The sequence below is a fragment of the Terrapene carolina genome, unplaced genomic scaffold, assembly GCF_002925995.2.
Source record: "Terrapene carolina triunguis isolate 2854851 unplaced genomic scaffold, T_m_triunguis-2.0 Scaffold69, whole genome shotgun sequence".
Classification (NCBI taxonomy): domain Eukaryota; kingdom Metazoa; phylum Chordata; order Testudines; family Emydidae; genus Terrapene; species Terrapene triunguis.
In genome coordinates, this window is record NW_020664420.1 from 7,249,809 (window position 1) to 7,265,577 (window position 15,769).

At 43.0% G+C, this 15,769-nt stretch overlaps 1 protein-coding gene across 1 annotated transcript in view; it reads left to right on the plus strand.

The window, feature by feature from the left end:
- LOC112113822 (elongation factor 2-like) overlaps window positions 1-15,769 on the plus strand; it is a 31,822-nt gene that overhangs the window by 12,257 nt on the left and 3,796 nt on the right. Inside the window, exons 4-13 of the mRNA XM_026649305.2 lie at window positions 162-373; window positions 1,380-1,561; window positions 6,176-6,281; window positions 6,883-6,996; window positions 8,261-8,399; window positions 10,722-10,917; window positions 11,211-11,469; window positions 12,253-12,360; window positions 13,835-14,188; window positions 14,759-14,941. Coding sequence (XP_026505090.1) covers window positions 162-373; window positions 1,380-1,561; window positions 6,176-6,281; window positions 6,883-6,996; window positions 8,261-8,399; window positions 10,722-10,917; window positions 11,211-11,469; window positions 12,253-12,360; window positions 13,835-14,188; window positions 14,759-14,941 — 1,853 coding nt within the window. The remainder of the gene's footprint in view (window positions 1-161; window positions 374-1,379; window positions 1,562-6,175; window positions 6,282-6,882; window positions 6,997-8,260; window positions 8,400-10,721; window positions 10,918-11,210; window positions 11,470-12,252; window positions 12,361-13,834; window positions 14,189-14,758; window positions 14,942-15,769) is intronic.

Genomic DNA, 15,769 nt, shown 5'->3' on the forward strand with positions numbered 1-15,769 from the left:
CTTATAGACTGGAATAATAGCTGCAGCCTGTCCCTGCCAATTGCACGAAGCACTGAGGCTACACAAGGAATTCTGTGCTAGGATTCTCTGGCCAGTTTATATAGCGTCAAGTGGTCTTAGCAGACTGAAGAATCTGAACCATTGACTTTTTTTCCTCTTAGGGGTGTGTGTTCAGACAGAAACTGTTCTGCGTCAAGCAGTTGCTGAGCGCATCAAGCCAGTACTGATGATGAACAAGATGGATCGTGCTCTGTTGGAGTTACAGCTAAAACCAGAGGAACTTTATCAGACCTTCCAGCGTATTGTGGAAAGTGTCAATGTCATCATTTCCACCTATGGAGAAGGTGAAACTGGACCGATGGGTAATATTATGGTAAAGAAAACTCAAGTTTTGCTTTAAATGATACCAAGAATTAATGTATCAAGAAGCTTCTGTGGTAGTTCACACTTCCTTATCAGGATCTCGTCGCAAACGTGTTTGTAGATTTTATATAGGAGAATGAATTAAAATATTTCCACAGTGGAAGCTGGCAGTTTCCTGAACTCAAGATCCTCTGGCCTAGCACATGAACATACCTCTGATCAGCCCCCTGCCGCCTGTATTGCTTCATCCTCATGCAGAGCAGGAAATGCACCTTCATTGGCTCTGTCTGATGGCCAGGCTGGTCAGACAAACAAATACACTGGTCCATTAGGGCAGACTGGGCTTATGCATTGCTTGCCAAGCACATAACTCTAGCATATATTCATAACTTTCTATGCACCCGGTACCTATATCATGCAAGAATGTTAATGATCAGTGAGTTATTAGTTTTGCACTGATATCTTACACAATATCTTTTAGATACAGATTATGAGAACAGTGTGTTAGGTGTAGTAAGTATGTCAGGCCTGACAAGAGCTGCTGCAAAGAGTACTGAACTACCAGATGGCCTCTGTCGCAACCTACTACGTCATGGTCTGGTGGTTAGAACAAGGGTTTATTAGCTAGGATTGTATCCTAGGCTCTTCCACACGGGGGTTCAGTGGAGCTGCAGATACCCAGCCACTAAAACTCAGACCACTTTGCCTAACTTTAGGCACGTAGGTTTCAACTTCCAGAGGTAATTCAATACCAAAAATTCACAGAAATTCATGGAAATATTTGGAAGGCTTTAAATACACTTTCGCTGTAGATATCTTTGTAAAATATAATCAAAACTCCTTGGGTGTAATTGGATTAGCAAAATGGGACAAAATGGAACTCTTGCTTCAAAGTAAGATCCAACAAGACCAGTCTTGTCAAGACTGCGGAATATTTTGGGAGTCTCAGTCACATGCTACATCCCACTGAAAGCAAAGTGTCTTGTCACAGGCATTAACTATCATTCTGTTTTTAGATTGATCCCCTTATTGGTACTGTTGGGTTTGGCTCTGGTTTACATGGCTGGGCATTTACTTTGAAGCAGTTTGCTGAGATGTATGTGGCCAAATTTGCTGCCAAAGGTGAAAAAGCACAACTCCCTCCAGCCGAACATTCAAAGAAAGTAGAAGATATGATGAAAAAGCTTTGGGGAGACAAGTGAGTGATGAAATACACATGTATACATAGGCACATGCTTAGATACCACAGCGATAGGCTGTTCAGGAATATCTTAATGAAGTGTATATATTTAGCACAGTGGCTTGGTTTTCCCTCCCTCTTTAGGACCCTTTAAGAACTCATAATTAGGGCCCTACCAAATTCACTGCCATGAAAAATGTGTCACGAACCGTGAAATCTGGTCTTTTGGGTACTTTTACCCTATACTGTAAAAGTATACAAAAGTACATGTCGTTTCTCAAACTGGGAGTCCTGACCAAAAGGGGGTCACAAGCCTATTGTCAGGGGGTTGCGGTATTGCCACCTTTACTTCCGCACTGCCTTCAGAGCTGGGTGGCCAGAGAGCAGCAGCTGCTGGCTGGGTGCCCAGCTCTGAAGGCAGCACTGCCACCAGCAGCAGCCCAGAAGTAAGGGTAGCATGGTATGAACACATCCATGAAATTTGCTATTTATGCCTTGACCAACTTGCAAAAACTGTGTGATTACTCCACGATTTAAGTAGACCCCTACTTATAGTTCAAGAGTAGTTCAACCAGTCCCCACAAGGGGTCCCATTTATTTAGTCCACAGGGTACTCACTGGCCCTCCAGGCCCCAACCCTAGTTCAGTCTCTCTCTCTCTCTCTCTCTCTCTCTCTCTCTGTAGTCAAAAATACCACAGTGTATTTGAAAACAGAACACAGACTCCCACCATCTTCACCCCAGTTTCAGCTAGGCACAGCCCCGTCCTGCCTGAGGGCCTGTCTGCTTCCCATTACCTCCTGCCTGGAGTCTGTCCTTCTCTGCAGGCCTTTGCTATCTGTCCCCTGCTTCTTGGGCAGGATCTCTCCTTGCCTTGAAAGCTTTCTCCTGAACTTCCTCAGCTTAGTATCAGGCTTCCTGCCTCTAGCAGTCTCAGTTACTCTCTCATCCACCATCCCCTGCGTTGCCTGCTGCACTTTATATAGGAGTCCCCTGATTTCTCTCAGGTGGGGCTCATCTTGTAATCAGGGCTGGTTTAGCCCCAGGCTCTCCTGCCCCTGGGCAAGGCACCCTGTTACAGTATACATATTTAATGCAGACAGTTTGAGGAGAAGTAGCTTATGCTTTTACAAAAAATAAATGTTAATGAGCAGCCTGAAGAACTAGACATAGTTAACATGTATGGCTCAACGATATGTCTGTGCGCATGTGTGTGTATATATAAAACTATTAGGAATACTACACGTATGTGATACAAATATATTCCAGAGGGGGATTCTGATGGCATAAACCATGGGGGGTGGAGGAGAGAGACTGGATTGTTGCCAGAACTTGAGGATGGAGTTTGCTTTTATTACAACGTGTGGATAAAACGAATGTGCAGCAAGTTAGATTATGGGCCTGATCCACAGCCCACTGAAATCAGTGGCAGTCTTTCTATTGAATTCAGAGGGCTTTGTGTTACCCAGGGTTTTCGGAACCCAAAGCAGTGGTAACTTAAATGTTTCTCTCCAGGCGGTGTCAGGACTAAATCAGTGGGGACACAGCTCCTCCGTCTGCTAAATGATTGGCACAAACCAGAGTGCTTTTACCTAAAAGTACTTTTTTCTCAAGTTTTAAAGACACACACATATATGCTCTAGCGGTAGGTTCAGAGTATCCCAAATATTATAGTTACCCAATGTTTGAAATGGTTTCACGTGATCAACAGCCAGGCTTTGGGGGGCCCTCCTTTTGTCCAGCTGTTGGGGAGTTTAGGTGTCAACTCCTTGCCTGAAGAAAAGCTTCCTCCGACTGCTCCAAAGCGTATTCTTTTGCTTAATTTTTTTATAGCTAACTTAAACAAAGCATATAACTCATAGTGACTCCTAGTGGGTCACAATGCTAACCCCTAGTGGATCACCAGTTTTCCTAATTTTAGCAAACTACTCATTATTTCTTCTTATTAAAGCATTTCTGGTATTTCTAGTTATAACAACAATCAAACAGGAGCACTTAACACCAACGTTGGCTGTCCAAACATTCCTTCCATTTTCATGATACGTTACCTTTTTGTCTCATCCTCTGATTCTGATTAGCAAAATGGCAATCATGCAGCTGTTTGGCCTTGCCTCTCAGAGCCCTAAAATTATTTCTGGCTATGTGGTATTTGGTTTTCAGCTATAAATGGCTGGACACACAAAATGGCTGACTGCAGTAATATCAAGTTCTGGGGTTACGTTTGGACCATGCCTTGTAGCAGGAGGAATAATTATGCACAAATGAATTATAACTGCATTGTTTGGAAGTTACAGGCTAATTATTAGAAGATGTATTAATGCTTAGAAAGAAATTTTCAGGTGAAAGGCACTATGGAAGTGCTTTACAGATGTTAAATAAAATCTAATATCACTCCATGACTAGGGCTATACCAAATTCGCAGCCATGGAAAACACATCATGGACTGTGAAATCTGGTCTCCCGCTGTGAAATCTGGTCTTTTGTGTTTTTACCCTACACTATACAGATTTCATAGGGGAGACCAGGGTTTCTCAAATTAGGGGTCCTGACCCAAAAGGGAGTTGCAGCGGGGTCACAAGTGTATTTTAGGGGGGGGTCGCAGTATTGCCACCCTTACTTCTGCGCTGCCTTCAGAGCTGGGAAGCTGGAGAGCTGTGGCTGCTGAGGGTCCAGCTGTTACGCAGCAGCGCAGAAGTAAGGGTGGCAATACCATACCATACCATCCTTACTTCTGCTCTGCTGCTGGTGGCAGCTCTGCCTTCAGAACTGGGCTCCTGGCCAGCAGCCGCCGCTCTCCAGCTGCCCAGCTCTGAAGGCAGCACCGCCGCCAGCAGCAGCACAGAAGTAAGAGTAGCAGTACTGTGACCCCCCACAACTCCTTTTTGGGTCAGGATCCCTACAATTACAACACCCTGAACTTTCAGATTTAAATAGCTGAAATCATGAAATTTACAATTTTTAAAACCGTATGACCGTGAAATTGACCAAAATGGACCATGAATTTGGTAGAGCCCTATTCATGAGATAAGCAAGTTTATGGGGATATTTAGCATACAGTTGAAGTGATTTATCCAAGATAACAAAAGGTATTTTAGGTAGACCTGAGATTAGAATTCAGGAGGTCCTGGCACCCAATTCTTTGCTCAAGCCACTAGACCAATTTCGGTGATTGAAAACACAAATCTAATTCCAGTGCATGGGTATCTCTTACAAAACAAAAACACTTGCTCCCTGTACTTCTTTTATCCAAAGCAACTAACTCTTCTCCCTATGAATGGAACAGCTCTGAAATGTTCCAAGTAGGAATCTCTCCTTTTCCTACTATTTTCATGCTCTGTACATAATTCAAGGTGTTCCACACTGAAGCACAGTCTTGTTCTCAGAAAGTGATTGATCAGTAGAAATCTGGAAAACTTTTCAAGATGGATGATTATCATCTCTTTAAATATTTTTCCTCTAAAGTTCAAACTGGATGAGTAAAGCACCTTAAACCAGTGGCGGATTAACGCATGGGCCCCATGCCCAGGGGCCCCGGCCAATCTGGAACCTGTTGTAGTAGGAAGAGAGCCTGAGACATAAGCCCTTGTATTAGAGGCCTGGTATGAGGCAAGACCTGCTTGCAAAATTTGGCAAGAACAGGGCTAATAATGCAGAAATACACATTCCTAAGAAGTGCTAAGCACCAGAGTACTTATGCAAACATATTCCAATATTAAGTGGTACCAGAACATCCCAATATTAAGGATGGTATAAAAACATTCCCCAAGGATAACAGGAACACACTGACCCCTTCTTAAAGATAAGGCTAGGATGACAGTACGTAACAGAGATGTTTTAATTGAACCAACATGTACAAGGTGTTGGGTAATAAATAGCTACGTCAGGGGGCCGTAACTATGTCAGAAGCAGTACTAACTTGTTTGTATCAGGGTATAAAGATATATCTCAGAGGGAGTACTTTTGTCCAGCCGAGGGGGGAATTGAAAGTCCTGTCATTCACTGAGCTGTGTCCATTGTCACAGGCATACATGTCTTAGTATTCGCGTCGAGTTTGCCAGGTGCTATTACTGTGCTTTGTTGACAGTAAATCTGGCCTGGTGCCTTTGTACCTTAACGGATCTTGTGGTCATTGAGCGGTTCGCTCAAGGTCTGCTGTGCCGGCTGTCTGCGCAGAGCTGGGCAGCACACAGGGAGAACACACACACGCAGCCGAACATCTAACCGCACCTGTGTAAAAGTGGGGGCGGGGGGGGCCCACTGGTGCTGGAACAGTAGCTCCACCCCTGCCCCTCTTCCCCCTGGGGTCCCACCTATTGGCCAGGCTGGAAGCTGGAGCTGGGCTGTGGTAAGAGCCACCAAGGGAGCCTGGGCCGCTGTGGGGAGCCCCAGACCTTTCACCTGCTCTGGGCAGGGGCTGGGGTGTCTGAGAGCAGCCCCCAGCCCATGTCCCTGCTCCCCGGGGCGCTCTGCCCAAGGCTACTACACCCAGGTTAAAAAGTGGGTGGGCCATGACCACCCTGGCCCACCCAGTTCTGGTGCCCTCAGGCCCCTGGAGTGTGGGAGGTGCAAATGTTCTTTGTGCCCAGGGCCCAACTAAATCTTAATTCGCCTCTGCCTTAAACTTTTTATTTAGATATTTTGATCCAGCAACCGGAAAATTCAGCAAATCAGCCACCAGCCCAGATGGAAAGAAATTGCCACGGACGTTCTGCCAGCTCGTTCTGGATCCCATCTTTAAGGTAAAACAGAAAGTTAATCTGTAGCTGTCCCAACTTCTGGCATTTTCATCCAGTGGTATAAATGTAGGATTCAGCCTAGAAAAAGACAGAAGCTCACTCACCAAACGTGGGCTCCAAAAGCTGGTTATCTGGTATATCACAGAGTGTGTGCTGTCCCTGCATTCAGGAATTTATGATCTAGGTAAACTACATACAACGGCACTAAGGAGAAAGAAGGCAACACAAAGTCTGAAAGAGGAATGGAATGTGGCACAGGTCTTGTCGTTCTCCATTAAAAAAAAATTGTTAGTGCAGTGAATTTGTTTTAATATACAAAAGAAATTATTTTGGTGTTATCCAAATCAAAGGTTTAGGAATTATCTTTCATTGGGAGGCTTAGAAAATAAGTTTGGTGTAACTATCATTTTTCAGATCTTTGCAGGAAATCATGAATTTTGTTTTTTATAAAGAACAAAGAATTATTAAATAAAAACCTAAATTTGGAGACAGTGTGAGGACATTTTCAATCTGCATGTTACAGATCCACTACTTACAGCAATATGTCAGAACAGATTTAAGATGTATAATGGTAAATCTTCTTTTACCAAACATTTCTCTGTAGATCTTTGATGCTGTAATGAACTTTAACAAGGAAGAGACAGCCAAGCTGATAGAGAAACTTAACATCAAGCTAGATGTTGAAGATCGAGACAAAGAAGGCAAACCACTTCTGAAGGTATTTTAAAAAGATTTAATGTAATCATTCAGTTTGACTTTTTTCCTTTAACCCAACAGTCAGGATTAATGGAGTTGCAACATTTGCTGCTGGTCCCCTTCTATTTTTGCTACACAGCACAGCCTTCTAGAATACTTTGTGGGTCTTAGAAGGACCTACCTTATTTGTCAGTGGCAAATCTCAAAGTTTATCAACTAGTCATAGGGGGCCAAACAAAGACAACCTTGTGTATCTAGAGTGCCCCAGTTGACAATAAATGATTTGGAAGTGTGAGCCCTTGAGATATGAGAACAGGACTTGAGTCTGATACTGCACAACCAAACAAAGGCATATTGGTTAAGAGGGAGAGAACTTGGATTCACATTCAGATAAGCAATAAATAAATAACTGAAGAAAACTGCTAATGCAAAACACACACACACACACACACACACACACACACACACATATGTATTTTACATTGGTTGCCTTGAGAACTATAACTTTTTCAAAGTTGCCTCTGCATGTTCCCACGTATGGGATGAGCTTTGGGAAATGTCTAGAAAAGCAGTGACTATTGGGACCTCACAGGTACCGTTTTGCAGCACTCAGTGTTCAGAGCAGAGGCTGTAAGAAGCTTTATCTCAGTTCTTCTGCTAAACCCCAGAGTCCTTAAGGGTATAAGACTCCATGGAAGAGGGAAAGGCAGGTGGGTGGTGTGGATGTGCAGAGCCAGCCGTCACAAAGAACTGCAATTACTACTGTAGAGCACAGAATTAATAACTCATAGAAATGTCATGAATAATGGTGTAATTGGGTATCCTTTCTACAATTTTCCACAACTGATTAGTTAAATTTGATGGCAAAACTACACCTAGAAAATTTACAGTTATACTAATGGTTTGTCAATAAACATTAAAACTGCTGCTTCCATTCACAGCTTCAGAGTTTAAGGTGGCCCGAAGCATAGCTTCCTCCTGAAATGTAGTGCACCAGCTTGGAAAAAACTGAGTTTTCAGAATGCTCCATTTGAATAATTCAAATGTGAAGGTTTTCATTAAAAAAAGAAAAAAAACAGCCAATGAGTGGAATAACTGCTTAGTTAGATTAAAGTCTTTTGAACTTTTAAATGGTCCCAGGAGAGCTTTGATTAGTTGTCCTGGTTTTTGCCCCAACTCTGTTCTTGGATAGTGTGTAAAAGGGCATTCGTTATTTCTGGGGTCAGTTGTTATGTTTATCATCTCAAATCTAGTTTAAGTGAGGATGCAACTTTTGTGTTTCTCAGGCTGTGATGCGCCACTGGCTGCCTGCTGGAGATGCCTTGCTTCAGATGATCACCATGCACCTTCCTTCCCCTGTAACGGCACAGAAATATCGCTGTGAACTTCTGTATGAGGGGCCACCTGACGATGAAGCTGCTATGGGTAAGGAGGCTGCTCTTTGACTTTGCAACACTAACTACACAAGGCCCATAGCAAAGATTAAAAATATGTTGTTATCCCCAACCCGTGGAGTAAAACTGACTAGGTGACAAGCCACATAAATCTGGCTCAGAGTTGGTTATTACATTGTGCTGGCCTTTTTTAAATTTAATTTGTTCCATTACTCTGTGTTTGTACGATGGGGCTCCAAACTGGTTGAGGTCTCTAAGTACTACCACAATACAATTGTTCAGTAATGATAATTGAATGTTTTCATGTTGCTGCACAATTCACTTTAACTCCTTATCTGCTGGATGGTCTTTAATTCAGTCTCTGAGAATACATGGGTGGGATGAGTTTGGAGGACGGTGTGCACTAACCCTGGGATGTACAGCACGAAGCAACACAACAGCAAGTATATCATTGCAGCATTGGTTATTATCAAATATGGAATCCTGCTGTCCCAACCCAGAGACATGACGTGTTAGGGGGCTGTGCAAGTACGCTGTTCACAGCACCCGCTCGGACTCTTCCAGTCAGTTACCCAGGCCGGATTAGTTCAGAGCACATACCCACTTTGTGGAGTTCTGATCTATTAAATCACTTCTTTAGTTGCTGGAATTCATGCCCACTCCGGCTCCATATAAGAGTCTTGATAGGTTTTCTTGCCTCTATTCAGGAGGCGCTCTTTCCTGGAGCTGGGTTTGTACTTCAGATGGTTTCTCCCAAGCAGGAGTTCCCCAGCTCCCCTCTTGGAGCTGTGGTGGTAGCTTAGGCCAGCTGTAGGGCCTTACCCAGCTGCTCCTTTTCCCCAGTTAGTCCTCAGGTTCATCAGGCAGGCCTTCTGCTGTGAACGAGGCAGTATATATGCTGATCCCCTTCCTAAAGATCATTCCAATTGTCTGGGAGAGAGGAGAGCCTTGTCCCACCCACTCGGCAACGCTTGTGGTCCCTTAAAGAGACGGTAATGGTATGTCCTCCCAACACTAATTCCCAGAACCACTTTCTCTCTACCAATATATCCGAGTGTCCTTGTATCAGACCTCCCAAAATCTTAAAAGGCCACAACAGGTGATGGGGATGGGTTGATCTGTAGGCCTCAGCATGCATAATGGGGCAGACTACCCCATCATGCTGAGATGTCTTGGTTATTTGTATCAGACCATACCTGGAGAATCATGATGGGCACCTGCTCCTCCACTTCCAAACTCCTTATGTGGAGTCCCATATTAAACTATCATCACCTCCATCTTGTTCAACATCTGTATGAAGCCACTAAGGGAAATTGTGCATTACCATTACATCAGAGGCAAATGGTGCCATCTCCCAGCTAACCAAAGGCTTAGCTGAGATCAGCAACTGGATAAAGAGTAAATGGCTGAGACTGAACCTGGGTAAGACTGAAATGATGCTGGTAGGGAGAAGGAGGCACTGTGCAGAACTCATCATCTCTATAATATTGCCCTTCATTGATAGCTTCTTCTCTTAGGTCACGAAGACAGTCTGCAGCTTCAGTGTCCACCTGACATTTCACTGCTTTTAGAAACCCAAATAAATATTGATCCAAAAACCATCTAGATTTGGCAAGAAGATTGCGCGGCCTCCTGTTGGATCTGGACTTAGCCATAGTGAACCAGGCATTCATGACCTCCAGACTTGATTTCTGAAACTCTCTGTACCTAGGTCTGAAACAGGTGACCACTTTAAAAACAAATCAGTTGGTCACTAATGGCAGGCAATCTCCTCTGTAACAGACCACTGGCAACATGTGACTTCAGTGCACAGTGTGCTGCTTTGGTTCCTGGTGAGTCAAAATCAAAGCTTTTGCCCTCCTCTTCAAGATCTACATCCAAGTAGGCCAAGTTACATGAGGAACCACCTCACTCTGTGATCTTGGCTTTCCATAACACGTGTGTTCTACTGGAGCAATGGAACTTGCAACCAGAAAAGTAAAACTTGTGCTTGCAGGAGACAGAGATTTATTGATGATTGGCCAAATTCTGGAATTCACATATGGAAGACATAACGTTGACCACAAACCACCATGCCTAAAGAGCAAAACCCAAAACCCACTCCTTTGAGCTAGTCTACCACACTATACACCTGCCACACACATACACAGACCTGTGCCCTCTGGACTGGAAAGTAGGAGAGCTGTTAATTATAACTTTAGGCATATTTAATTTTGGAAGGCATTCACAATAATGGGTACCATATGAAAAACAAGGCTTATGAAGTGGAAGGGGAAGGAAATGCTCAGTAAAGTGTTAGGCCTAGTTTTAAACAGATTTTGAAGCCTCATTGAAATGCATTGTTTTACTGTAGGTATCAAAAACTGTGATCCCAAGGGCCCTTTGATGATGTACATCTCCAAAATGGTCCCCACAACTGATAAGGGACGTTTCTATGCCTTTGGAAGAGTCTTCTCTGGTATTGTTTCCACTGGACAGAAAGTTCGAATCATGGGACCAAACTACACACCTGGCAAGAAGGAAGATCTCTACCTAAGATCTATTCAAAGGTAGATGGAAATAGTTTGCTTCTGTTGAAGAAGAATGCATGCATGAAAAAAAAAAAAAGGTCAAGATGGTTGCAAAGCCTATTTTTGGGAACCTAATTAAAGGAGGATTGTTTACTTTTTTCTATTAAAATACCAAATTTGTATGATTTTTTTTTTTTTGGCTTACATAACAGAAAATGAGTACCAGAAGGAATGCAGGCAAATAAGGAAGTTTCTATAACTGCCTTTTAGGTATAAAAAGGCATCGTTTCAACAGATATTTAAGGATTGTTACCCAATCTCTGTCTTTATAGAACCATTTTGATGATGGGTCGTTATGTTGAGCCCATTGAGGAAGTACCTTGTGGCAACATTGTTGGTCTAGTTGGTGTTGACCAGTTTTTGGTGAAGACGGGTACAATTACCACCTTTGAGCATGCACACAACATGCGAGTGATGAAATTTAGTGTTAGCCCTGTTGTACGTGTTGCTGTTGAAGCTAAAAACCCTGCTGATCTACCAAAACTAGTTGAAGGTCTAAGGCGTCTGGCCAAGTCTGATCCCATGGTTCAGGTGAGTGCTAGTGTTCAGGTGAGTGTTAGTTTTAGAGTTGCTGGTTTGCCATGAAGTACTCCTGAGGGACTAGACTTTATTCAAAAAGAGACTTATTCGTGATAGCTTTCATAATCTGATGTTTAGAATCTGCAGCCATACCACTTACGTTGTAATCATTTGAAACTGAATAAGCTAAGCAGGGATGGGCCTAGTCAGAACTTGGATAGGAAGTCTCTAAGGAAAACCCAGGTTTTGCAATGAGTAGTATTGGTTATTCATTAGGCAGCACTCTTCCCTTTGATTTAGTATTGAAACAATGTCCCAGCATGATGTTGGGAGTTGCTTATCTTTCAGATGAGATTGTAAAACCGAGATCCTGACTACTTGTCATTACAGATTTTCCAAGTGTGGGAATGTGGGGATGGTATTCGTCTTAGTGTCTGGCTAAATTAATGTGGGCAGTTTCTGCCTGCCTGCCTGAATTCCATATACAGTTCCAATGTTATGGAGCGCTCTTCACTTCCTATCATAAGCTACTGTGTAGTTTTGCTGTATGATGTTAGACCACCTGCAACATTTCACTGGTGGGTAAGGTGATTCATTGTTAAGTCCTTGGGATGAAAGGCACTTCATAAATGTAATGATATTTGGTTAATCTCCACAATAACAGCTACTACTAAGCAATTTTAGAAAAAATCAATCACAGATTAATCTAACAGAAAATGCCTGTGGAATGTTCTGATTTAAATTACTTTAAGAAACAATTTTTTACTCTTACACAACTAGTATTTCATGTTCTAGTGTATTATTGAAGAGTCGGGTGAGCACATCATTGCTGGAGCTGGTGAGCTGCATCTAGAAATTTGCCTTAAAGATCTGGAAGAAGATCATGCTTGCATTCCAATCAAGGTATAAAAGGCTTCTTTTGTGTTTATATCTGCAATGTACAGAATATGATTACACATTAAGGATGGGATTTTCAAAGGGTATTTGATGCAAATTGGGCACCTAACTTCCTATGGCTTCTTTGAAAATACCATGCTAATTTCACAGACATCTTCATTTGCACTAAGAAACGTATTTGGCCGTGGAAAAATATTTCTGTTACTAGGATTCCTTCTCACTGGATATTTTCCATATTTATAAGTCCTGAGTTTTTTTTCCACAGAAAATCTTGGAATCAGAAGATAATAATCCTACTTGTCAATACAGCGCAGTTCTTCTGCTGCATTTTATTGTCTCAATGAAATTAGCAGTCTGTAGTCTGTGTCAGGGAACACTTGTACTAGTGAATGGAATTGGCTTTAAAGTCTGCCTTGAACAAAATTACTCCTGGGGGGTGTTCTGCGTCAAAAAATTAAAAATTCTGTGCCCAATATTTTAAAATTCTGCATATTTTATTTGTCAAAATAACACAATATAATCACACCAGTTTCAATTATTTTGATAATTTATTTCAAAATACCTGTCAGCAAGTATGTCTGTAACAATACAGACCAAAAAAAAAAAAGATTCAGGAAATGTTTTTTTGACAAATAAGATTCCTTACTAGGCATATTAATACAGAACTTTGGGTAATTCATTTAAACTACTATATAGAAACGTATTTCCTGTACCCCTCAGAAACAGTGCAAAGGCTTGGGGGAGCCAGGGGTAATGGAGGAGCTGAGGCAGAGGGAAGGAGCCTGGGAATGAACCCTGGAGGACTGTTGGGTGTGGGTGGGAAAAGTATGGAAGTTTCTTTTTGGGGAGAAGGGGATTGTTAGAGAGTAGGGAGGCCTCCCCCATGCAGACTCCAGCTGACCTCGAGCCTCTCCCATTCAGTCAGACACATCTGCCCCTATCGCCATGTGGCCCTGGAGTCACCCTCCCATTCAGCCCCTGGCTCAATGCTGTCACCCCACTTGCTCCTGAGCCCATGCCCCAGTCTGTCCCTCCCCCCCCAGCCCTTCTGAGCCTCAGTCTGTGACACCCCCTCCAACAGCCCCATGTGCCCCTCTCTGCCTCTGAACCCGGTTCCACAGGCAGGCTGCTGTGATGAACGCTGTTTCTGCGGGTCAGTCAGGTGTCCTGGCACCACAGCAGCCTCTGGTGGTCGAAAGGCAGAACTGCAGCACTTCTTGGGCAGAATGTATTTTCTGGGGGGCGGGAATCTGCGCCGGACATGATTACTGTGTATGTGCAGTGACATAGAATTCCCCCAGGCGTACAAAATAAAACCTGCTGCCTAAGGCAGAGAAATGATTTAGAACTTTGTTATAAAAAGGGTAAACAATACAAATGTGGGAATGACGGGACATAGTAGGTTCCTTTTGTAATTTTAGTGTAAAATGTTGGATGTTCACTATTACAATTTTATTGGAATTTATTTGCTACCTCACAGAAATCAGACCCAGTTGTATCTTATCGTGAAACAGTCAGTGAAGAGTCGAGCCAGATGTGCTTGTCCAAATCTGCCAATAAACACAACAGGCTGTATATGAAAGCTCGGCCCTTCCCTGATGGCTTGGCAGAGGACATAGACAAAGGAGAAGTCAGTTCCCGTCAAGAAATGAAGCAGCGTGCCCATTACCTGGCAGAGAAATATGAGTGGGATGTGTCTGAAGTTCGTAAGATCTGGTGCTTTGGACCTGATGGAACTGGTCCAAATATCTTGGTTGACATCACCAAGGGTGTCCAGTACCTAAATGAAATCAAAGACAGTGTTGTTGCTGGCTTCCAGTGGGCAACAAAGGAAGTAAGTAGGAATAATAGTTTACATGCAGGATATTATTAAATATTAAATATCGCTCACATTATCCAAACACCTTTTTATCTACTGATAGAATATATATGTAACCTTTAGGAAAAGACAACTTGTTTATTAGAACTGTTAGGAAATTACACAAAACTATGAACAGTTTCAGCAAAGAACAGAAAAAAAATTGAAACTCTATTTAGATGGAAGATTTCTAGTGACTGTAAATGCATGGAATTCCTCCACCCAAATATTAAATAGTTTGCAGTCTACGAGTGGTTGAACTTTGATTCCAAGTGCAGCTTTGTTGTGAAAACATCTGTGTTCTTAAAACTTGCATTTCCACGTTGCAATGAATAGTTCTTCTGTTCCTTCAGGGTATCTGCTTAATACCAAAAGGAGTGTTTACGACTCTAAGTTGAAGGTCAAGGTGTCAGTGTAAGCACATTGTCAAATATATTTCCAAGTGAACTCCCATATCTGTAAAAACGTTCAAAGTAGTAAAAAGTTACGGTATCAAATCCACCATTTTCCTTTCAATTCTGTAAAAGGCCATTGACTCTCTTGCAGGGTGTGTTGTGTGGGGAGAACATGAGGGGCGTTCGTTTTGATATCCATGATGTTACTCTGCATGCTGATGCGATCCACCGTGGTGGTGCGCAAATACTTCCCACTGCCAGGAGTGTCCTGTGTGCCTCTGCTCTGACCGCACAGCCCAGACTTATGGAGCCCGTCTATCTCCTGGAGATCCAGGTATGTAAGAGGGTGATGTAGTGGAGACATGAAAGGAATGTCATTGTACAAGTATTGTTTCTGGGTTAAGAATGTTGCACTTGCTGTGGTTTTTTTTAGAAATTGGTCCTGTGTTCTGAAGATGGTAGAGTTTGAGTTGTGTGTGTCTGGAACAGGGTCCAGTTTGAGCAGTGACAGCTACATGCATTGCGTTAAATCACACTGTTCTTCATGAACTGCCAGTGCCACTCAGGGAAACTAAGAACTTGTTCTGCCTTTCTCTTCTGTCCTTTATTACTAAGGACATTCAAGAGAAAATAGGGATAACTGAACCCTTGAAAAAAGAGGGTGTCCATGCAAGTGTCCTGAGGACCTAAACCAGAGCAGAAAAGAGGGCAGTATACGCAGCTCTAGTTCTAAATATGTCTCTGTATACTTAAACAGCAGTTTTTTCTAGAGTTCTGACCTACTCTGTAAGGGCATGTCTACACTGTGATCTTAAGTCAACCTGTATAGTCACCAGGAGCACTTCCACCAACTGAAGAGGGGCAGCGTTGGGAGGCTGAGAGCCCAGGCGGCAGCCCAAGCTGGGAGACCAGGCAGCAGCCCAGCTGGGAGCTGGCTTTCTTACCAATTTCACAACTCTGATGTAAGGAACACAGTGTCTACATCGACCCTAAGCACTAAGCCTCTCGTGGAGGTGGCGTTATGTCAGTATAGTAGGGCATATACATCGGTGGGAGCAAGGCTGTAGAGCAGACACTGACATAGTTAGGTTGACGTAAGCTGCCTTATGTCAACCTAACGCTGTAGTGTAGACCAAGCCTTACGCTGACTTCGCTTTTATTT